This window comes from Balaenoptera musculus, chromosome 19 (genome assembly GCF_009873245.2).
Source record: "Balaenoptera musculus isolate JJ_BM4_2016_0621 chromosome 19, mBalMus1.pri.v3, whole genome shotgun sequence".
Taxonomy (NCBI): domain Eukaryota; kingdom Metazoa; phylum Chordata; class Mammalia; order Artiodactyla; family Balaenopteridae; genus Balaenoptera; species Balaenoptera musculus.
Window position 1 is genome coordinate 31,414,321 of NC_045803.1, and position 22,930 is coordinate 31,437,250.

The following is a 22,930-nucleotide window of genomic DNA, read 5'->3' on the forward strand; positions in this document are numbered from 1 at the left end:
TGGGTCTGGGAGTTGCTCTGAAAGTTTTCAAGTTGTTCTGAGGACCCCAGACCACAGCCTCCCCTTGTCCAAAGGCCTCTGTGTGCTGGTGTCTGCCTTGGGTAGCTCACAGCACACTAAGGCTAGAGTCCAGGAAGGGAAAAACACTTATGAAACAAATCGTTGAACCTGTAGGTGGCTACCTGTAATTGGAGAGTAAAGTCCGGGCTCTTGATTTAAAAGAAGGTAAATTCTGGGTGGGCATGGCTTACAGCCCTAAACAGCAGCCCACAGGGAAGGGTGGGAGAGCTTTTCTGTTATTTCCAGATTAGGCTACTGAGCAACTGGGGCGGGAGCCTGTGCAGAGAGCTGGGGGCGGGAGCTGGGGGCGGGGACTGGAACAGCCCCTCTGAGCAGTGCCGAGACCTGCGGGCACAGGAGCTGCTGTCCTTCCACGATGTGGCTCTTCGCTCTGGTCTTGTCCTCCCTCACCACTTTCACGGCTTGGGGTGAGTCCTCCTAAATTCAAATAGCGGGGGACCTTTGGAAATCCTTGTGGGGGACAAGGGGAAGGAGTGACAGGCCCGGTTCTGCAGCAGCGCGCACTCTGTGGACTTGGACCGTCTAGCCCAGCCGGTCCCCCGCGGCAGGAGACACAGTGGACGATAAACATCCTAGGCTCGGCTGCACGCTGCCACACCGGAGGGGGACCACCAGCTAACCTCCTGCATCCCAGTTGAGGACTTTGGAGAGCTCCATATCTTTTCCTCTTGATTACTAATACGGACGTGGCCAAATCCTGGAGCTTAGCTTACCAGAATATTAATACCGCCTCTGGAGGCAGAGTGTGTGGGTTTGCATGCCAGCTCAGCACTTACTAGCACTGTGAGCTTAGGCAAAGGACTTCCTTTTTCTGTGCCTCAGTTTCCCCCTCTATAAAATGGGGGTGACAGCTGTATCTACATCATTAGGCTGTCGTGAGGTTGAAATGCGCTGTTGTTTCTGAGAGAGTGCCTGGAATGGAGAGAGTGCAAAAAAGGGATAAAGAAGTTGTTTTAAAAGACAGTGTATTGGAACTTCCCTGGCGGTCCAGTGGTTAAAGACTCTGCACTTCTACTGCAGGGGGCGCAGGTTTGATCCCTGGTCAGGGAACTAAGATCCCGCATGCCTCGCAGGGCAGCCAGAAAAAAAAAGACAGTGTATTAATAGACAATTTGGGGTATTCTAAGGCCCACAGATCAGGAACCAACTGTCATTGAAAAGATGGTTTATGACTCAATTTCCCCAGAGGAAGGAGTACGGAACTACCATGGTGGGCCTGGAGGTGAAGCCCTGGATGGGTCATGAGGCACCGGAAAGAAGGAGGAACTGGGAGTAAGGGGCTTTATCTTGGTTGCTGGGGGGAAGGAAGAGGTGAGGCAGGATAAGCAGGCTTGAGATTGGCAAAGTAGCCAATTTCAACAGGTTCTGGGGCTTAGGGACTACACAGTTGTCAGGTACTTGGCCTGGAGTGATTAGGGCAGGATGATAGTGGCCAGATGTGGAGGGCCTGATAAAGAAGGTAGTTGGGGTACAGGCTCTGGCAAGCTTGAAGGGGAAGTTCATTCCTATCATTAGGGATTGGCGAACTCTAGGAGGGGCAGTCCCTCCAGAATCAGCAAGGCCCCAGATGTCAAGGCATCAGAATACAGAACATAAAAGACCTGGTTAATATAAGGGTGTAGCAAGGGACCTCAGAATGCATCTGTGCCATTTTATAGATGGGGAAACTGAGACTCAGGGAAATGTACATGCCCAAGGTCAACCGGAAAATCATGCTCTGAATTCTATCTCTATCTCCTGAGTTCACTGACAGCCCAGTCTCCACTGGGTTTTATCTTCCTCCTGGTGCTATGATACTGTGAGAGGCCTGGAACTGAGGGTAAGAGCAGAGTAAGAACCAAATTAGGGGCAGGTTATTCCCTTACTGCTGTTTACCCCCTGGCAGGGCCACGCCAGTTCCACCTTTAGAAAGTCCATACTGGGAACTTCCCTGATGGCACAGTGGTTAAGAATATGCCTGCCAATGCCGGGGACACGGGTTTGAGCCCTGGTCCAGGAAGATCCCACATGCTGTGGAGCAACTAAGCCCGTGCGCCCCAACTGCTGAGCCTGCGCTCTAGAGCCCGCGTGCCACAACTACTGAGCCCACACGCTGCAACTACTGAAGCCACGTGCCTTGAGCCTGTGGTCTGCAACAAGAGAAGCCACCGCAATGAGAAGCCCACGCACCGCAACGAAGAGTAGCCCCACTCGCCGCAACTAGAGAAAGCCCGCGTGCAGAAACCAAGACCCAACACAGACAAAAATAAATAAAATTAAAAAAAAAAGAAAGTCCATACTGGCTGCCTCCATTTCCTCAGTTACTTCATCTGAAAAATGGGCATACTGATGTCTACCTAGCAAGGCTTTTGTGAAGATTAGTTTAAAGGAACTGGAATGCCCATGTGGCACATAATAAGTGCTCAATATACAAATATTACATATAACACAAGTGCTAACTGCTGCTGTTACCAGGATTGCCTATACCTCTCAGCCAATCACCCACTTTTTCACCCTTGCCAGTTGGACGTCTGTCCACTTCATCTCTCTTGAAGGTTATCATCGGATTTTTCTGTAAGACCAAATCCGGGTTATTCTTTTCTGTTCTGGCCACATACTTTGAGGGAGAGGTTGACCTTTTGTCTATATCTAAAGGGCAACAATTGGGAGGATGAGAGGCTGGAAATCGTTTCCTGTTAGGATGCTTAAACAAACTGAAGCTGTTGAGGACGGACAAGAGAAGACTTGAGGGATGGGTATGAACATGGGTCACTAAGGCTGCCTGTCACATGAAGTTGCAGGATGTCCCAGAGCAGGTAGGACCAGGACTGATGTGGCAGCTTCGGGGAGACGCATTTCAGCTCAGTGAGAAAGAACTGTCTGCTCCATGAGAAGGGGACAGACGGAATCTGAGCCCCAGTCTCTCTGCCTCTGGATGACCCTGCTCAGAGCCAGCAGAAGGGGCCTCTTCAAGCTGATTGTGTCACTCTCTGTTACTCCAGGACGGTTCACTGCTGCTCATTTACCCACTAAATAAAGCTCGAATCACTGGCCTGGCGTTTGAGACCCTCCCAGACATGAACCTGTCTCATCCAGGATTATGTTCCACCCCCATTACTCTTCCTGACCCAAATGGGCCCATTGCTCTTCCTCAAGCAGGTCTTGCACTTTGCTGTCGCAGAGCCTCACCTCTGCACAATCTCATCTCTGTTTATATCTTTAAACACCCTCTTCCACCTCCCCTTGTCACTCCTTCCACTACTGCAAGTCCCAGCTCCAAGGTCACTGCCTCCATGAAGCCACCAGTCAGAAGGCCTCGCTCCCTGTTCTGTCTCCTATGGCACCCTACTTGGTACCTCTCTCAGGACACGGACCACTTTCCTCCCAGCAGTAGGGTCAGGTATATGTGGCTCATCCCCCACATAAGGTCAGATTTCTGAGGAGAGCAGCCGGCTCTTGTTCATCCTCTCGTCCAGCGTGCAGCTCGGCACCAGCATCTGCTGATTGTTTCCACATGCTCCTAAGTGTGGAAACCGAATGCCGTCTTCATTCCCAGTGGCTCTTCTTTTTGCATTTATGTCTTATTTGATGCTGTTATACCTCCAATTGCAATTCGCTCCTTCGGATAGAGCTGTGAGTTAGGAAGGACAGTTAGCTTCATTCTCTCTTACATAAGAAGAAACTGAGGCTTAGAGAGTTGAGGGGACATTCAAGATCACGTGGCAAAAGTAACAAAATTCACCCAGAATCCAGTTCACACCTTCACCACTGACATGTCCTCATTTCCTCTCAATGTTCAGCAGGGCAACCACCCTCACCGCCTGTTGTGGACACCGCACAGGGCAGAGTCCTGGGGAAATATGTCAGCTTAGAAGGTTTTGCACAGCCTGTGGCCGTTTTCCTGGGAGTCCCTTTTGCCAAGCCCCCTCTTGGATCCTTGAGGTTTGCTCCGCCGCAGCCTGCAGAACCATGGATCTTCGTGAAGAATACCACCTCTTACCCTCCCGTGTAAGTCAGGGAGTGACTTTGGCATCTTCCAGTGGGGATGTTAGCCTCAAAGGGATGCAGGAAGGAGCCAAGGCAATCCTCTGAGTGGTTCATACTTCATCCTGGAATCCTCAAGATATTGTAGATCGTTAAAAACATTCCAGAACTCTCATAGCATTCTAGAGCCCTTTATTCAACTAATATTTATTGAGCAAATTTGCCAGGCATTTTCTAGTTTCCTGGAATCTATTAGTGAACAGAACAAAGATCCCACCTTCATGGAGCTTGCATTCTAGCAGGGGCAGATAGATAGTAAACAATATGCAAATTAATAAATAGACTATACAATATGTTAGAATATGATAAGTGCTGTGGAAAAAAATAGAAAGTTGAGCAGGTGAGGGGTTTCAAAAGTAATGATTCTGTTAACCTAAAACAATAAAACAACCAGATATTTTACCAGCAAAACCAGAAATTTATTTGGGAGCAGCAAAGAATTGCAGTTGGGGACATGCAACTATGGCAAACCACATGCAAGTCTGGTAAAAGGAAAGGAAACTCTTTTATAGAGCCGAAGGGGAAATTAGGAGGCACTGTTATAAACAAAAAGTCCATTGGAGGAAACTGGGAGTTTGTTATGTAGTGGCTTTTAATTGGCTGAGTAATGACAGTCTCTGATTGGCTGAGCTGTTGCCAGGCAAGGAGGAAATCTTTCTTGTAGTAAAGTGTCACTTCTGGTCAGAGGTGCACAGTATGTCTCTTCCTAGGTGTATCGGTATTGAGGTGGAGTGATATCTTCCTGAGATCTCCCCCTCCTGACCTCCAGATTCCATTTTAGTGAGGGTTCTCTTTATTAATTTTCACAGTTCTATTCATTTTCCTTCTTGAACTTTACCATAGTGGGAAGTGAGGTGGGCCAGGAGATGTGTGGGTGGGTAGTGCTTTGGGGTGTTGACTGGGCAAGTTCTCAACTCCCAAGTGTGGCTAGCTACCTAGCCACAAGCAGAACAATGGTTGATGTGTTCTAGTTAGCTGGTCAAGTTGGGCAAGAAGACTCACAACTGTCCCCCAAGGCACCTTAGATGTCTACAAGCATTGATTCAGACCTTATTTATCTCAGCAAGAGATTTCTAATAATTTCCAGGGTCCTGCCTCTTGCTGAATTTTCTTCTCTTCTCTCCTTACTCCCTTCCTTCCTTACTTCTTCCATTCTTTTAAAATAATATTCATTCTTTTTATTTCCTGATTGCAATTAATATGTTTTATTTATTTTTATTGCAAGTATACATTTTATTTCCTGATTGTAAGTAATAAGTAATACATACTTATTACATAAAAGTGAGAAAGTATAGATAAGTAAAGGTAAGAAAATGAAAATCATACACAACTCCACCACCTAGCAAGAACTGCTGTTCATATTTTAGATTCTATTTTTCCAGTCTTTTATCTGTTGCATAATTTCTCCCTTAAAATGTAATCACATAATTTTCTGTACCCAATTCTAATGTGTGTGGTTTTTCCCCCGCACCAAAAAGCAGTTCTCACACACCATATGTGTGCCCAACAATTTAGCTAATTCTGATGCTCTCTTCCCAGAGATAGCATCAGATTCCACAGATTAAGGGCTCAGCTCCACAGTAACACCCTCTGCTTCAGATGCCAGTTCCAAGTCCAAGTTGTCACCTATGCTTCTGACCAACTGCCTATAAATTAGAGGTTCCTGTGACCCCCTCCTTAGGTTCTATTAATTTGCCATTGCAGCTCGCAGAACTCAGGAAATTAGTTTTCTCACTAGACTACCAGTTTATTATGAAGGGTATTAAAGGATACAAGCCAGTAGCCAGATGAAGAGATCCATAAGGTGAGGTCCCTAACAAAGGAGCATCCATCCATCCTTCTGGAGTTTGGGACCCAGCACGGTGGCCCTTAGAAGAGTTCTGGTTCACCAACCAGGACACTCGCTGAACCCTGTCCTTTTGGGTTTTGTGGAGCCTTCATTACATGGGCAGGATGATTGAAAGCATTGGTCACTGGTGATTGATTCTTCTCCAGCCCATCTCCCCTTTCCAGAGGTCAGGGGGCTGTGGCGCAAAGTTCCAACCCTCTAATCACATGGTTGTTCCTCTGGCAACCAGTCCCTGCCCTTAGATGAGAACCAAAAGTCACCTCATTAACCCAACAGTATACACCACTCAGGAGATTTCAAGGGTTTTAAGAGCTCTTCAGCAGAAACTGGACAAAGATCAAATACATATTTCTTCTTATATCACAATATCATATTACACGATACAGATACTTTATTTTTTTTAAATTTATTTATTTTAATTTATTTATTTTTGGCCGCATTGGGTCTTTGTTGCTGCATACGGGCTTTCTCTAGTTGCGGCCAGCGGGGGCTACTCTTCGTTGTGGTGCTCAGGCTTCTCATGGCGGTGGCTTTTGCTGTTGTGGAGCACAGGCTCTAGGCACACGGGCTTCAGTAGTTGTGGCGCATGGGCTCAGTAGTTGTGGCTCAGAGGCTCTAGTGCGCCGGCTCAGTAGTTGTGGCGCACAGGCTTAGGTGCTCCGCAGCATGTGGGAACTTCCCGGACCAGGGCTCGAACCCATGTCCCCTGCATTGGCAGGCAGATTCTTAAGCACTGCGCCACCAGGGAAACCCCAAGACAGATACTTCAGATGCCTGTTTTGCTCATGAAAGTATATCGTGAACATCATTCTATGTCATTAAATATCACACCCTGACATTTAATAGCTGCATTACATTGCATATTGAATCACGATTTATTTACCGCATCTCTTATTTGGGATTATTAATTGTTCTTGATGATTTTGATAATATAAGTAGCACTATGATGAATATCCTGTAGCTAGATCTTCATGCATGTTCATAAATATTTTTGGATAAGTTCTAAGGAATAACATTTCCGAGTAAGAGTATTTTAAAAATTTCCCTTCAGAAATATTCCAACTGCATCCCTTTAATTAATATATGAAAACCTCCATTAACTGAATTTTTAGCAATGTTTTGGGTTATTAAAAATGATTTTGGGCTATTGAATAGGCAAAATAATGATAATTTTTATTATCATCGTCATTATATATATGATTATTCTCTTTATTCTACATTTATCTGAATACTAGTGACATTGACTTATTTTCTCTTTTTAAACTTTTGATTGTCTTCTTTTATGAATATTATGCCCCTTGCCTTGGTGATCTGGGGAAAGTTCCCCCGGGATGGAAATCAAGAGTTTATCTTTGGGGCTCTGACTCTGCCACTTGACAGCTGTGTCATCCAAGCACCTCAGTGCTTCAGTTACCTCATCAACATACTGGAGGCAGTCATGCTGTTTTGTGGGGACACTGAGATCTGGAAATGTGGCTTATAATGTCCCTGGAAACATAAACACTACATAGTATGGTTCTTTCTGGCTGTGTGACCTTGGGCAGATTCTCTAACCTCTCTGTGCCTCAATTTCTCAACTGTAAAATGGGGATAATAATAGAACCTAAATCATGGGGCTGATGTGAAGATTAAATGAGTTAATATATAAGCAGTGTTTAAAGCAACAGTTGGTGAGAGAGCACCAGAATCACAACTAACTGCTGAACAATCATTGACAGGAAGACACTGGAACTCACCAAAAAGATACCCCACATCCAAAGACAAAGGAGAAGCCACAATGAGACTGTAGGAGGGGTGCAATCACAATAAAATCAAATCCCATAACTTCTGGGTAGGTGACTCACAAACTGGAGAACACCTATACCACAGAAGTCCACCCACTGGAGTGAAGGTTCTGAGCCCCACATCAGGCTTCCCAACCTGGGGGCCTGGCAATGGGAGGAGGAATTCCCAGAGAATCAGACTTTGAAGGCTAGTGGGATTTGATTTCAGGACTTTGACAGGACTGGGGGAAACAGAGACTCCACTCTTGGAGGGCACACACAAAGTAGTGTGTGTATGAGAACCCAGGGGGAAGGAGCAGTGACCCCATCGGAGACTGAACCAGACCTACCTGCTAGTGTTGCAGGGTCTCCTGCAGAGGTGGGGGGCGGCTGTGGCTCACTGCAGGGACAAGGACACTGGCAGCAGAAGTTCTGGGAAGTACTCTTTGGTGTGAGCCCTCCAGAGTCCACCATTAGCCCCACCAAATAGCCTGCAGGGTCCAGTGCTGGGTCGCCTCAGGCCAAACAACCAACAGGGAGGGAACTCAGCCCCACCCATCAGCAGACAAGCAGATTAAAGTTGTACTGAGCTCTGCCCACCAGAGCGACACCCAGCTCTACCCACCACCAGTCCCTCCCATCAGGAAGCTCGTACAAGACTCTTAGGTAGCCTCATCCACCAGAGGGCAGACAGCAGAAGCAAAAAGAACTACAGTCCTGCAGCCTATGGATCGAAAACCACATTCACAGAAAGAGAGACAAAATGAAAAGGGAGAGGAATATGTACCAGATGAAGGAACAAGATAAAACACCAGAAAAACAACTAAATGAAGTGCAGATAGGCAACCTTCCAGGAAAAGAATTCAGAATAATGATAGTGAAGATGATCCAGGACCTAAGAAAATGAATGGAGGCAAAGATTGAGAAGATGCTAGAAATGTTTAACAAAGACCTAGAAGAATTAAAGAAAAAACAGAGATGAACAATACAATGACTGAAATGAAAAATACACTGGAAGGAATCAATAGCAGAATAACTGAGGCAGAAGAACAGATAAGTGACCTGGAAGACAGAATGGTGGAAATCACTGCCACGGAACAGAATAAAGAAAATAGAATGAAAAGAAATGAAGACAGCCTAAGAGACCTCTGGGACAACATTAAACACACCAACATTCACATTATAGGGGTCCCAGAAGGAGAAGAGAGAGAAAAAGGACCCAAGAAAATATTTGAAGAGATTATAGTCGAAAACTTCCCTAACATGGGAGAGGAAATAGCCACCCAAGTCCAGGAAACACAGAGAGTCCCATACAGGATAAACCCAAGGAGAAACACGCTGAGACACATAGTAATCAAACTGACAAATATTAAAGACAAAGAAAAACTATTAAAAGCAACAAGGGAAAAACAACAAATAACATACAAGGGAACTCCCATAAGGTTAAGAGCTGATTTCTCAGCAGAAACTCTACAAGCCAGAAGGGAGTGACACAATATATTTAAAGTGATGAAAGGGAAGAACTTACAACCAAGATTACTCTACCCAGCAAGGATCTCATTCAGATTTCACAGAGAAATCAAAAGCTTTACAGACAAGCAAAAGCTAAGAGAATTCAGCACCACCAAACCAGCTTTACAACAAATGCTAAAGGAACTTCTGTAAGTGGGAAACACAAGAGAAGAAAAGGACCTACAAAAACAAACCCTAAACAATTAAGAAAATGGTAATAGGAACATGCATATCAATAATTACCTTAAACGTGAATGGATTAAATGCTCCAGCCAAAAGACACAGGCTCACTGAATGGATACAAAAACAAGAACTGTATATATGCTGTCTACAGGAGACCCACTTCAGACCTAGGGACACACACAGACTGAAAGTGAGGGGATGGAAAAAGATATTCCATGCAAATGGAAATCAAAAGAAAGCTGGAGTAGCAATACGCATATCAGATAAAATAGACTTTAAAATAAAGAATGTTACAAGAGACAAGGAAGGACACTACATAATGGTCAAGGGATCAATCCAAGAAGATATAACACTTATAAATATATATGCACCCAACATAGGAAGACCTCAATACGTAAGGCAAATGCTAACGGCTATAAAAGAGGAAATCAACAGTAACACAATAATAGTGGGGGACTTTAACACCTCCCTTACACCAATGGACAGATCATCCAGACAGAAAATTAATAAGGAAACAAAAGCTTTAAATGACACAATAGACCAGGTAGATTTAATTGATATTTATAGGACATTCCCTCCAAAAACGGCAGATTTACACTTTCTTCTCAAGTGCACATGGAACATTCTCTAGGATAGATCACATCTTGGGTCACAAATCAAGCCTCGGTAAATTTAATAAAATTGAAATCATATCAAGCATCTCTTCTGACCACAACGCTATGAGATTAGAAATCAGTTACAGGGAAAAACACGTGGAGGATAAACAATACGTTACTAAATAACCAAGAGATAACTGAAGAAATCAAAGAGGAAATCAAAAAACACCTAGAGACAAATGACAACAAAATCATGATGATCCAAAACCCATGGGATGTAGCAAAAGGAGTTCTAAGAGGGAAGCTTGTAGCAATACAATGCTACCTCAAGAAACAAGAAAAATCTCAAATAAACAATCTAAACTTTCACCTAAAGGAACTAGAGAAAGAAGAACAAACAAAACCCAAAGTTAGTAGAAGTAAAGAAACCATAAAGACCAGAGCAGAAGTAAATGAAATAGAAACAAAGAAAACAGTAGCAAAGATCAATAAAACTAAAAGCTGCTTCTTTGAGAAGATAAACAAAATTGATAAACCTTTAGCCAGACTTATCAAGAAAAAGAGGGAAAGGACTCAAATCAATAAAATTATATGAAAAAGGAGAAGTTACAACAGACACCGCAGAAATGCAAAGCATCATAAGAGACTACTACAGGCAACTCTATGCCAATAAAATGGACAACCTGGAAGAAAGGGACAAATTCTTAGAAAGGTATAACCTTCCAAGACTGAACCAGGAAGAAACAGAAAATATGAACAGACCAATCACAAGTAATGAAATTGAAACTGTAATTAAAAATCTTCCAACAAACAAAAGCCCAGGACCAGATGGCTTCACAGGTGAGTTCTATCAAACATTTAGAGAAGAGCTAACACCCATCCTTCTCAAACTCTTCCAAAAAATTGCAGAGGAAGAAACACTCCCAAACTCATTCTACGAGGCCACCATCACGCTGATACCAAAACCAAATAAAGATACTACAAAAAAAGAAAATTACAGACCAATATCACTGATGAATATAGACGCAAAAATCCTCAACAAAATACTAGCAATCAGAATCCAACAACACATTAAAAGGATCATACAGCATGACCAACTGGGATCTATCCCAGAGACGCAAGGATTCTTCAGTATATGCAAATTAATCAATGTGATACACCATATTAACAAACTGAAGGATAAAAACCATATGATCATCTCAATAGATGCAGAAAAAGCTTTTGGCAAAATTCAACACTGATTTATGATAAAAACTCTCCAGAAAGTGGGCATAGAGGGAACCTACCTCAACATAATAAAGGCCATATATGACAAACCCATAGCCAACATCATTCTCAATGGTGAAAAACTGAAACCATTTCCTCTAAGATCAGGAACAAGACAAGGATGTCCACTCTCACCACTATTATTCCACAAAGTTTTGGAAGTCCTAGCCACAGCAATCAGAGAAGAAAAAGAAATAAAAGGAATACAGATTGGAAAAGAAGAAGTAAAACTGTCACTGTTTGCAGATGACATGATAGTATACAGAGTAATCCTAAAGATGCCACTAGAAAACTACTAGAGCTAAGCAATGAATTCGTAAAGTTGCAGGATACAAAATTAATGCACAGAAATCTCTTGCATTCCTATACACTAACAATGAAAGATCAGAAAGAGAAATTAAGGAAACAATTCCATTCTCCACTGCAACAAAAAGAATAAAATACCTAGAAATAAACCACCTAAGGAGGTAAAAGCCATGTACTCAGAAAACTATAAGACACTGATGAAAGAAATCAAAGATGACACAATCAGATGGAGAGATATACCATGTTCTTGGATTGGAAGAATCAATATTGTGAAAATGACCCTACTATTCAAAGCAATCTCCAGATTCAATGCAATCCCTATCAAATTACCAGTGGCATTTTTTACAGAACTAGAACAAAAAATCTTAAAATGTGTATGGAGACACAAAAGACCCCGAATAGCCAAAGCAATCTTGAGGGGAAAAAAATGGAGCTGGAGGAAGCAGACTCCCTGACTTCAGACTATACTAGAAAGCTACAGTAATCAAGACAATATGGTCCTGGCACAAAAACAGAAATATAGATCAATGGAACAGGATAGAAAGCCCAGAGATAAACCCATGCACATATGGTCACCTTTTCTTTGATAAAGGAGGCAAGCATATACAGTGGAGAAAAGACAGTCTCTTCAATAAGTGGTGCTGGGAAAACTGGACAGCTACATGTAAAAGAATGAAATTAGAACACTCCCTAACACCATACACAAAAATAAACTCAAAATGGATTAAAGACCTAAATGTAAGACCGGACACTATAAAACTCTTAGAGGAAAACATAGGAAGAACACTCTTTGACAAAAATCACAGCAAGATCTTTTTTGACCTACCTCCTAGAGTAATGGAAATAAAAACAAAAATCAACAAATGGGACCTAATGAAACTTAAAAGCTTTTGCACAGCAAAGGAAACCATAAACAAGACAAAAAGACAACCCTCAGAATGGGAGAAAGTATTTGCAAATGAAGCAACTGACAAAGGATTAATCTCCAAAATTTACAAGCAGCTCATGCAGCTCAATATCAAAAAAACAAACAACCCAATCCAAAAATGGGCAGAAGACCTAAATAGACATTTCTCCAGAGAAGATATACAGATTGCCAACAAACACATGAAAGGATGCTCAACATCACTAATCATTAGAGAAATGCAAATCAAAACTACAATGAGGTATCACCTCACACCAGTCAGACTGGCCATCATCAAAAAATCTAGAAACAATAAATGCTGGAGAGGGTGTGGAGAAAAGGGAACCCTCTTGCACTGTTGGTGGGAATGTAAATTGATACAGCCACTATGGAGAACAGTATGGAGGTTCCTTAAAAAACTGAAAATAGAACTACCATACGACCCAGCAATCCCACTACTGGGCATATACCCTGAGAAAACCATAATTCAAAAAGAGTCATGTACCACAATGTTCATTGCAGCTCTATTTACAATAGCCAGGACATGGAAGCAACCTAAGTGTCCATCGACAGATGAATGGATAAAGAAGATGTGGCACATATATACAATGGAATATTACTCAGCCATAAAAAGAAATGAAATTGAGTTATTTGTAGTGAGGTGGATGGACCTAGAGTCTGTCATACAGAGTGAAGTAAGTCAGAAAGAGAAAAACAAATACCGTATGCTAACACATATATATGGAATCTAAGAAAAAAAAAATGGTCATGAAGAACCTAGGGGCAGGACGGGAATAAAGACGCAGACCTACTAGAGAATGGACTTGAGGACACAGGGAGGGGGAAGGGTGAGCTGGGACAAAGTGAGAGAGTGACATGTACATATATACACTACCAAATGTAAAACAGATAGCTAGTGGGAAGCAGCTGCATAGCACAGGGAGATCAGCTCGGTGCTTTGTGACCACCTAGAGGGGTGGGATAGGGAGGGTGGGAGGGAGGGAGATGCAAGAGGGAAGAGATATGGGGATATATGTATATGTATAGCTGATTCACTTTGTTATATAGCAGAAACTAACACACCATTGTGAAACGATTATACTCCAGTAAAGATGTTAAAAAAATTAATTAATTAAATTAAATTAAATAAATAAAAAAACAAACAACCCAATCAAAAAATGGGCAGAAGACCTAAGCAGACATTTCTCCAAAGAAGAATACAGATGGCCAAGAGGCACATGAAAGGATGCTCAACATCACTAATTATTAGAGAAATGCAAATCAAAACTACAGTGAGGTATCACCTCACACCAGTTAGAATGGGCATCATCAGAAAATCTACAAACAACAAATGCTGGAAAGGGTGTGGAGAAAAGGGAACCCTCTTGCACTGTTTGGTGGGAATGTAAATTGATACAGCCACTATGGAGAACAGTATGGAGGTTCCTTAAAAAACTAAAAATAGAATTACCATATGACCCAGCAATCCCACTACTGGGCATATACCCTGAGAAAACCATAATTCAAAAAGACACATGCACCCCAATGTTCATTGCAGCACTATTTACAATAGCCAGCTCATGGAAGCAACCTAAATGCCCATCAAAAGACAAATGGATAAAGAAGATGTGGTACATATATACAATGGAATATTACTCAGCCATAAAAAGGAACGAAATTGGATCATTTGTAGAGACGTGGGTGGACCTAGAGACTGTCATACAGAGTGAAGTAAGTCAGAAAGAGAAAAACAAATATCATATATTAACGCATATATGTGGAATCTAGAAAAATGGTACAGATGAACTGGTTTGCAGGGCAGAAATAGAGACAAAGATATAGAGAACAAACATATGGATACCAAGCAGGGAAAGCACAGTGGGGAGTGGTGGTGGTGGTGTGATGAATTGGGAGATTGGGATTGACATATATACACTAATATGTATAAAATAGATAACTAATAAGAACTTGCTGTATAAAAAAATAAATTAAATTAAATTAAAATGATTAAAAAAATTTCCTATTAGGGCAACCAATAGTTCTTGCCTGTGATGGGTTGATGATAGAATTTTAGCATGTCAGTGCTGCAGGACCCTTATGGAAATCACTCCCCTCATTTACACAGAGGAGCAGACTGGGGCCCAGAGCAGGCAAAGAATTCACCCAAGGAAACCCAGCAAATTAGGCTGAGGCAGGACTAGAACGTAGTTCTCCTAAAGCTGCCCCACAAATATTTCACCCCTGCCCTGTTGTAGGTGCTAAATAACTGCCATTTGAGTGATTTCTCCTGGTTTGTGGAAGTCTCCCGTGGACTAGAACATGCTTCCCTGTTGGCAGAATATGGTCACCCTATAGCGGGCATCATACAGCGCCCAGCGGAGAGCTGGTCTGGACCCAGGGCATGCAGGAAATTGTCCTTTCCCAGGCCCATCAGCGTATAGGCAGCTTCCTTCCTTGACTCAGGGCCTCCCAAAGGCCCCAGGAAGGGAAGAGGGTCAGGCCTCACCATACCTGGTCCTGGGAGACCTTGGTGAGCCTGAGAAGCCCCCATCGGATGCCCCTGGTAGCCTCCTACCTAACCCAATGTCTTGAGTCTGGTGAGAACAACTCTATTTACTGCCCTAAACCTGCCAGTGCAAGACCTGGCCTGACCGCAGGAGACATCTCCTTGGTCAGCTCTGATTGAACTTCAAGAATTCTTTTCTCTCCTTGCCCCTCCCAGGTGCTCCCAAGACCCAGTGGCGGGGCAGAGGCTCTCAGAGCTCTTTACCAACAGAAAGGAGAACATTAATCTCAAGTTTTCCGAAGACTGTCTTTACCTAAATATTTACACTCCTGCTGACTTGAGGAAGAGAAGCAGGTTGCCGGTAAGCAGTGGGAACAAATGGGCAAGGCTGGCGTGGACTGGAAGGGCTGAAGGCAGTGTTGGGTTGGGGCGTCTTGGACCAAGGCTGTTCCAGGGGCCCCAGGCTGTTCCCCAGGGGCCCCAGGGCTTTCTTTATCACCACAGCCAAACCTGACATTGGGGAACACAGGTTTTCCACACCTCAGTTTCCCATAGTGACAGACATAGGGCCTCTGGGGGAGTTTGCTGTGCATCTGTAATGCACATTTTAATTTTTCTAAGGTCTCTCATGCTAATAGATGGACAAGAAGGATTACTCTTACTTGTTAGATTAGGAATGTGATACCCAGGGTGGCTAAGACATAATTTCCAATAAAGTCAGAGCTGGAAGGAATCTTAGAGGTAAGCCAACAGCCCAACCCTTCCGTTACAGATAGAGAAACTGAAGCCCAGTGAGGGGAAGGCGAGGTCACAGAGTAGGGTTGGCAGGACTAGAGCACGGGTCTCCTGATCTCCAAGTCACGCTCTTTGAGACACACACACTAGCAAGTGGAGCCTGTGTGTGGCCTTTCCTCAGCACACAAAGACCTTCTCTGACAAACTTTCAGTGTCTCAGTGTCACACGTGGAGGGTGCAGAGCCTGGAGAAACAGAGAAGCACTTTCCTTTGCCTTTGCCAACTATCAAGATTTTATTGTAGATAATTTCACTTCCTAATTGTCTTTGACACAAGCTGATGACCCAGTGAGTCAGCATTTCCAGAATAAATGGAAGCCCAGAGATGGGGCAGCCTTCCAGACTCAGGCTGGAGGGTGGCGCTGGCCTGCTGGGAAAGGAGGGGTCAGTGGGGTAGAGACAGGAGGGGTGTGAGTACCCAGCCATTTCCCAGGAACACCCCTGGCATGGTGCCCAGATGTGGAGGAGGGCATCTGTGAACTTGTGACTAAAAGGTGGCCCTGCACATGCTTGGCTCAAAGAGGTGGGGACAATTCATTCATTCATTCATGCATTCATTCATTCATTCCCCTAGTACATACTCAGCGCCCCCATATGCATAGGTAGAATTGGGGGTTAAGAGAAAGGAGGAACATAAAACCATGACCACACAGCCCTGCCTTGGAGGATCTTAGCATCTGGGTTGCACAGAGCTGGACTAGCTTCTTCAGCAAATCACTGCTGACCAGCCCTTGGCTCAGCCTGGACTCAGAGATGACTGCACACTCAGTCCCTCCGCCCGGAGGTAGGCAGGGATCAGCGGTGTAGGAGGAGCAGGGGCTCCAGGAACCTGAAGCTGGAGAACCTCTACTATGGACACAGGCTCTGGAACCGCAGGGTCTGGGTGTAAATCCTGATTCCGCCTTTTACTAGCTGAGAGACCTGGCTGTGTTTCCTCAAATCAGGGATAATCGCACACAAGTGTTCAATGATGAATATCAAGATTTATGTCAGTGTCTGACACAGCACATGAGGCAAGTCTTGCTGATGCATTAGTTAGAGTTGAAGGGAAGAAATTCCTCCTGCCCCAACAGCCAGCCTACTGCACCGTGGCCATTGGCTGCCGTGTGCTGGGCAGCTCAACATGTGGACTCTGGAGCCAGACTGCCTGGGTTCAAGTCCTGCCTCCACCGCCTATTAGCTGTGTGACCTCAGGGTGGTTAAGTGCCTCAGTTTTCCTGTCTGTGAAATGGGACAATGGTAGTCCCTATCTCGTGGATGGTTTATTTTTAAATGCTTAGAGCAGTACTTGACACATAGTTCATGTATGAGTTCTTTGATTTTTTTTATTAACAAAATCATTTTTTTAAATTTATTTATTTATTTATTATTTTTGGCTGCGTTGGGTCTTCATTGCTGCGCGCAGGCTTTCTCTAGTTGTGGCGAGCGGGGGCTACTCTTTGTTGTGGTACACGGGCTTCTCATTGCGGTGGCCTCTCTTGTTACGGAGCATGGGCTCTAGGCGCCTGGGCTTCAGTAGTTGTGGCACATGGGCTTAGTTGCTCCGCGGCATGTGGGATCTTCACGGACCAGGGCTCGAACCTGTGTCCCCTGCATTGGCAGGTGGATTCTTAACCACTGCACCACCAGGGAAGCCCTAACAAAATCATTATACTATTATTTTAGCCATTCTCACTTTCTTGCTATGTGAACTCTTTAAATTCAGGGCCATGCATTATGAATTGTCATGTCCACTCTCAGCCTCAATTCTTAGCACAGTCCCTGGCACCTAGTAGGTTTTCAGATCATATTCATCAAATGATTGAAGACTTCTTAGAGGAGGTGGCTTTTAGGCTGGGCTTTGGAGGATGGGTGAGATCTGGGGAGCAGAGGAGGCAGCGGGAAGGCCTATTAAGAAGAGGTACCACCCGGGGCGTGTGCTTCTTGACATGATCATCATTCACGTGAGAAATTTATTTCACCACACAAAAGGTAACTAAGGTGAAGCTGAAATAAGCTTCTAACCAAGGGCCGTTGCATACAGAGTGTGCTGAGCTGCGTGAGGGGTCCAGGAGTGAGGGCGGGGGGAGTGTTGGGGAGAAGATGACGCTCTTAGCCTTGGCTGTTGCCATGATGATGTTCTCAGCATGAAGAGCCCTGGCAGGAGGTGGCACTGGGGCAGGGGAGACAGGCAGGGACAGCCAGGGCGCACAGAGTGGGGTGGTGGCCTGGGCCACAGCTGGGAGAACGGGTAGGTGACCAAACCAGGCCGCCTCTTGAGGTCTTTCCCGGCTCTGCTTCCTATGACCTGTATGGTTGCTTCCTCCCCGTCCAGGTGATGGTGTGGATCCACGGAGGAGGTCTGATGTTGGGCGGGGCATCAACCTATGATGGGCTGGCCCTCTCTGCCCATGAAAACGTGGTGGTGGTAACCATTCAGTACCGCCTGGGTATCTGGGGATTCTTCAGGTAAGACACTGGCCTCTCCTCATGGCACACTGACCCTCAGTGTGGGAGTGCTAGGACCCCACTCTGGTCATGCAAGCCCTCAAAGGGTTCTTTGCTAGGTTCCCTACTAAGACGTGCAAGTCCCCTCATAATTGGGCTCTACCTACCTTCTCCTTCCCCAGCCACCCTGGTCCACTTACTTGCATGTAAAATGCCTAATCTGCCTGACAAACTCCTATTCTTCCTGCAAAGCCCAACCCAAATGTTACCTCGTCTGAAATACTCATCTCTTTTTCACCTGTGCTGCCCAGCATGTTGCATGCCTCTAAGATGACAGTTAACATGCAGCGCAGCAGTTGGAGGCTTATACATCTTACCTCATGGGGAAGTAAAGAAGGAGCAGACTCATGTGGGAGCTCCGTAAAGTCTTGTAGGTGGGGGAACGGGTGGCTGGAACTGGGAGGTTGTAACGAGCACCTGACTCCAGTGGGCACATCTACTGGGAGGAGCGTAGGGCCCACTCACCCCATTTCCTTCGTGGAGCTTGGCACATGCGTGAGCGAAGGCTCGAGTCTCCTCCATGGAGTCTCCGTGGGGACAGGAACCGGACTTCCTGCAGGCACAGTTACTGAGCCTTTTCTGAATGCACCAGCCCCAGGACCTCTTACCCTCAGATGGCTGGTGCGTGGGCTGGGGGAGGGGTGGTCATCTCACTGGAAAGACCTATGGGCTGGAGGAGGGTTGTCCCAGGCGAGTCATGTCCCGGGATGTGTCACCTTCACCGAGACTCCTCATCTCCTTCCCCCACGGCCCACGGCTGCTCCCAGTTACAGTATAACCGCGTACACTCTCCCCCCTTCCTCTCCCCCAGGCTCTCCTCTGCCACGTCAGTCAGGGTTTCAGCCCAACCAGACACCAGACTGCTCTGGTCCAGGTCACCAGTGGCCCAGCCTTGGCAGCAACCGCACGTGATCCCTCAGATCCTCTTGAAAAATGTCCTTCTCTTGGCTCCTGGCCACCTCCTCCCTCATGGCTGCTCCTTCTCGGCCCCTCCCGGGCCCTCCCCCTCCCCGTCTCAGCCTCTGTGTGCATCTTCTTCTCTGTCTCACTGGTTCCCTGAATGACCTTGGGGGCACTTCCAAACTCCCTATTTTTAGCCCATTTCTCCTTTGAAACCCACAGGTACATCATTAACTACCTCCTGCCATCCCCATGGGACATCTGAGGGCACCTCTCCCTTCCACAGACAAACTTAACCCTTGACTCCCAATGCCCCTCCCCCCAAACACTCCTCCTTTCCCCACAGGGCCTACTGCTCAGCTGCAGGCAGCTCCACCCTTCCAGTTACTCAGGATAAAAGCCTGTGGGCACTTGGATTCTTTTCTTTTTCTCACACCCCACATCCAGTCACCAGCAAATCCTCTTGGCTCCACCTTTACAATGTATTCAGGATCCAACCACTTCTCACCTCCTCCCTTGTGGTCACCCTGTTCAAAGCACTCTGTGTCTCTCCCCTGGATTGTTGTAATAACACCTACTTTGTTTAAAAATATTTTATTTCTTTATTTGGTTGTGCTGGTTCTTAGTTGTGGCAGGTGTGCTGCTTAGTTGTGGCTCGCAGGCTCCTTAGTTGCTGCATGTGAACTCTTGGTTGCAGCATGCATGTGGGATCTAGTTCCCTGACCAGGGATCGAACCCAGGCCCCCTGCAATGGGCACGTGAGTCTTAACCACTGTACCACCAGGGAAGTCCCATAACACCTACTTTTATAACCCTGCTATTTTACACCATGTCTGATCCACACAGTAGCCAAAGTGATCATTTAAGACATAAATGGAATCATGTCATCCCTGCAATGGCTTCCTAACTTACTCAAGATGACATTGACATCCTTACCGAGGCCCTCAGGGCCCTCTGTAGCTGTATGTCCTAGACTCACTCTTTTGTTCACTGGACCCCAGGGCCTTTGCCTGTGCTGTTTCTTCTGCCTGGAATTCCCTTTGGAACTGTAGAATAGTAGATGCTCAATAAATAGATGTGGGATGGATGTGTAGAGCGCTACAGCGGAACAATGCTGCAGGATGGGAGGCAGGTGAAGACCCCAGTGTCAGTGCTGTGGAAGCCCAGCCTTTTCCAGAAGGCTCACCCAGACCCCCAGCCCCATCTGTGGTCCTGAGGGCCCTGCTGTGACATCTCTGCTCTCAACCCCACCCTGTTGTCTTACTCACAGCACAGGGGATGAACACAGCCGGGGGAACTGGGGTCATTTGGACCAGTTGGCCGCACTGCACTGGGTCCAGGAGAACATTGCCAACTTCGGAGGGGATCCAGGCTCTGTGACCATCTTTGGAGAGTCGGCAGGAGGGGAAAGTGTCTCTATTCTTGTAAGTGTTCCTGGCCCTGGCCCTGATGTGGCTACCGATGGGACCCCTTGCAGACCAGCCAGTCTAGTCATGGGACCTTTACTTATAAGACTTGGATTCAAGGCTGACCCTAGTCTGTGCAGCGTCAGATGGTGGAAAGTTACGGCCAAACTCTCCTTGGCCCTCCAGAGCTCAGCTTAGCATCCTGGGGCCATATCTCCAGCCACGGCTGCAACGGAGACATTCCTCCTGTCCTGTGTTGGTTGAGCTCTTACTCTCCTTCCTAATCATTTTACCGTTAGTACTCATCTCACTCCTCTTGGGAAGTAGGGGTGGGTGTAAATTCTGAATAAAAAGAGGCAACCATGAAGTTGGGTGCAATGTCATTATTTGCCTTGAAGCCAGATCTACAGTTCAAGGGGACACGAGCACTAAGAACAGGTCAGAGGCCTCCTCTGAGGAGGTCTGACGGCTTGTTCATGCTCAGGAAGGAGGGAAGCAGTCTCTGGGACTGAGGATGGAGCTGGGCTGGGGGAGGAGGGGTAGAGAGAGGAAGGAGGATGGAAGGGGGGATGGGACCGGGGATATGGAACACAGACACAACCTGGGAGCCTGATGTGGGGAATGGGAATAAGGAGACACTGAGGGAAGCAAAGATGGACAAGCACACTAGAAGGCGCTGGGAGCTGTTAGAAACCCTCCAGCTGCCTCACAGTTGAGCAGAAGGTCAGTGCTATTACTGCATTTTTAAAACATATGTGTTGGATTCATAGTTGAATATTCAGAGGAAAATGTTTTTATTTTATAAAATGGAGAAAAAAGAAAAGCATAGATAACTCCCCCAAAATAAAAATTCATCCACAATCCCATTAGCCAGGGATTGTCACCATGGACAGTTTTATTTTTCTAGTCTTTTTTCCATGAATCTATCTATCTATCTATCTATCATCTATCATCTATCTACCTATCTATCTGTATCTATGAATTTTTAAACAAAAAAACTTCCTTAATATTATAACACATATATTTCCCTAACCATTAGTTATTCTTTTATATTTTTTGTGTGTATAGTCGAGTATAGTATTTCATTGTAAGAATGAAAAATACCTTATTTACCCAATGTCATATATTAGAACCTTGTGTTATTTCCAATTTTTACTGTTATAAATAACACGAACATTTTAGAGATTTTTGTGTGCCTCCATGATCATTTTCCTTAAAATAAATCCTAAGTAATGGAAATGGGGAATCAGAACTGTGCCTTTAAAGTGTTGCTAGGAATTGCTGAGCTGCCTTTCAGATACTTTGATTGTTATAATCAGTGTGTGCCACACACTTCCTGTTTTGTCCTTCACTCTGCTCCTGGCTCCTTCCAGCTGAGGTTTTCTTGCAGAAGCGGGGCCCCAAGGTCTCCAGGGGAACAGCCCAGGACAGGGCTGTGGATGGGGGTGGCTCTTGAAGACCCCTTCCTGTGAGCATAAACTCCCTTTCTCGCCACCCTCCTCCCAGGTGTTATCTCCCCTGGCCAAGAATCTCTTCCACCGGGCCATCTCTGAGAGTGGTGTGGCCCTCACTTCTATCCTGGTCCAGACGGACATGAAGGCTGCAGCTAAGGTAGGTCTCACACTGGCCTGTCCCCACACCCTTTGCTCTGCTCTCCTGGAGTTGTCAGGGTCTTTCTTGCTGTGGGAGCCGGCTGACATCCTCAAAGAATCACAGAAGTGAGGGTGGCTGAGCAGGGAGGACAAGGGCACACCTCAGCCCACCTCCACCTTCTACCGCTGAGCAAACTGGGGCAGAGAGCGGAAGCACTTGCCAAGGTCAGCGAGTGATCAGGGCAGAGCCGGACTCAAGCTCATGACTCTGGGCTGCCAGCCCCATGCACGGTCCACTGACCATATTTCCTAAAGGAGGGGTGCTGGGCTGGATGTGTCTGGTGGACTGTCATTGTGTCTTGCCTCTCTCAGGATCTGAGGTCTGGTGAACTCATTTGTACCATGTGGGCCTGGAGTGGATTCTCCTTGGGGGCTTGTGACTGGGGTGGGTTCCTGAAGAATTCATTCATTGATTCATTCATTCACTCAACAAATAGTTTTGATATAATCTGACATCTCGCAACCTCATGAAGCTTCTGTTATAATTGAGGAGACAGATTAATAATTATATAATTGCACAACTTACAAAATGTCAACTGTGACTAGAGCAATAGAGGAGAGATACCTGATGTTATAACAGAATCCAAAAGGAGCACTTAGTCCAGTGGATAGGGGGAGGTTTTCAGGAAAGGCTTCATGAAAAAAAGTGATCAACGAGTTGAGATGAGAAAGATGAACAGTAAATTACTTGGTAAGAAAAGA

At 45.4% G+C, this 22,930-nt stretch overlaps 1 protein-coding gene across 2 annotated transcripts in view; it reads left to right on the forward strand.

Annotated features, from left to right (window-relative positions):
• The first annotated feature begins 379 nt into the window (after positions 1-379).
• Positions 380-22,930, forward strand: part of CES1 (carboxylesterase 1) — a 36,041-nt gene continuing 13,490 nt past the window's right edge. The window contains exons 1-6 of one of the 2 annotated variants that reach the window (XM_036834557.1): positions 380-488; positions 3,861-4,068; positions 15,206-15,350; positions 18,098-18,231; positions 20,441-20,594; positions 22,083-22,187. In XM_036834557.1, coding sequence (XP_036690452.1) covers positions 437-488; positions 3,861-4,068; positions 15,206-15,350; positions 18,098-18,231; positions 20,441-20,594; positions 22,083-22,187 — 798 coding nt within the window. In that variant the 5' untranslated portion in view covers positions 380-436. The remainder of the gene's footprint in view (positions 489-3,860; positions 4,069-15,205; positions 15,351-18,097; positions 18,232-20,440; positions 20,595-22,082; positions 22,188-22,930) is intronic. The other variant, XM_036834558.1, reaches the window with a different exon arrangement.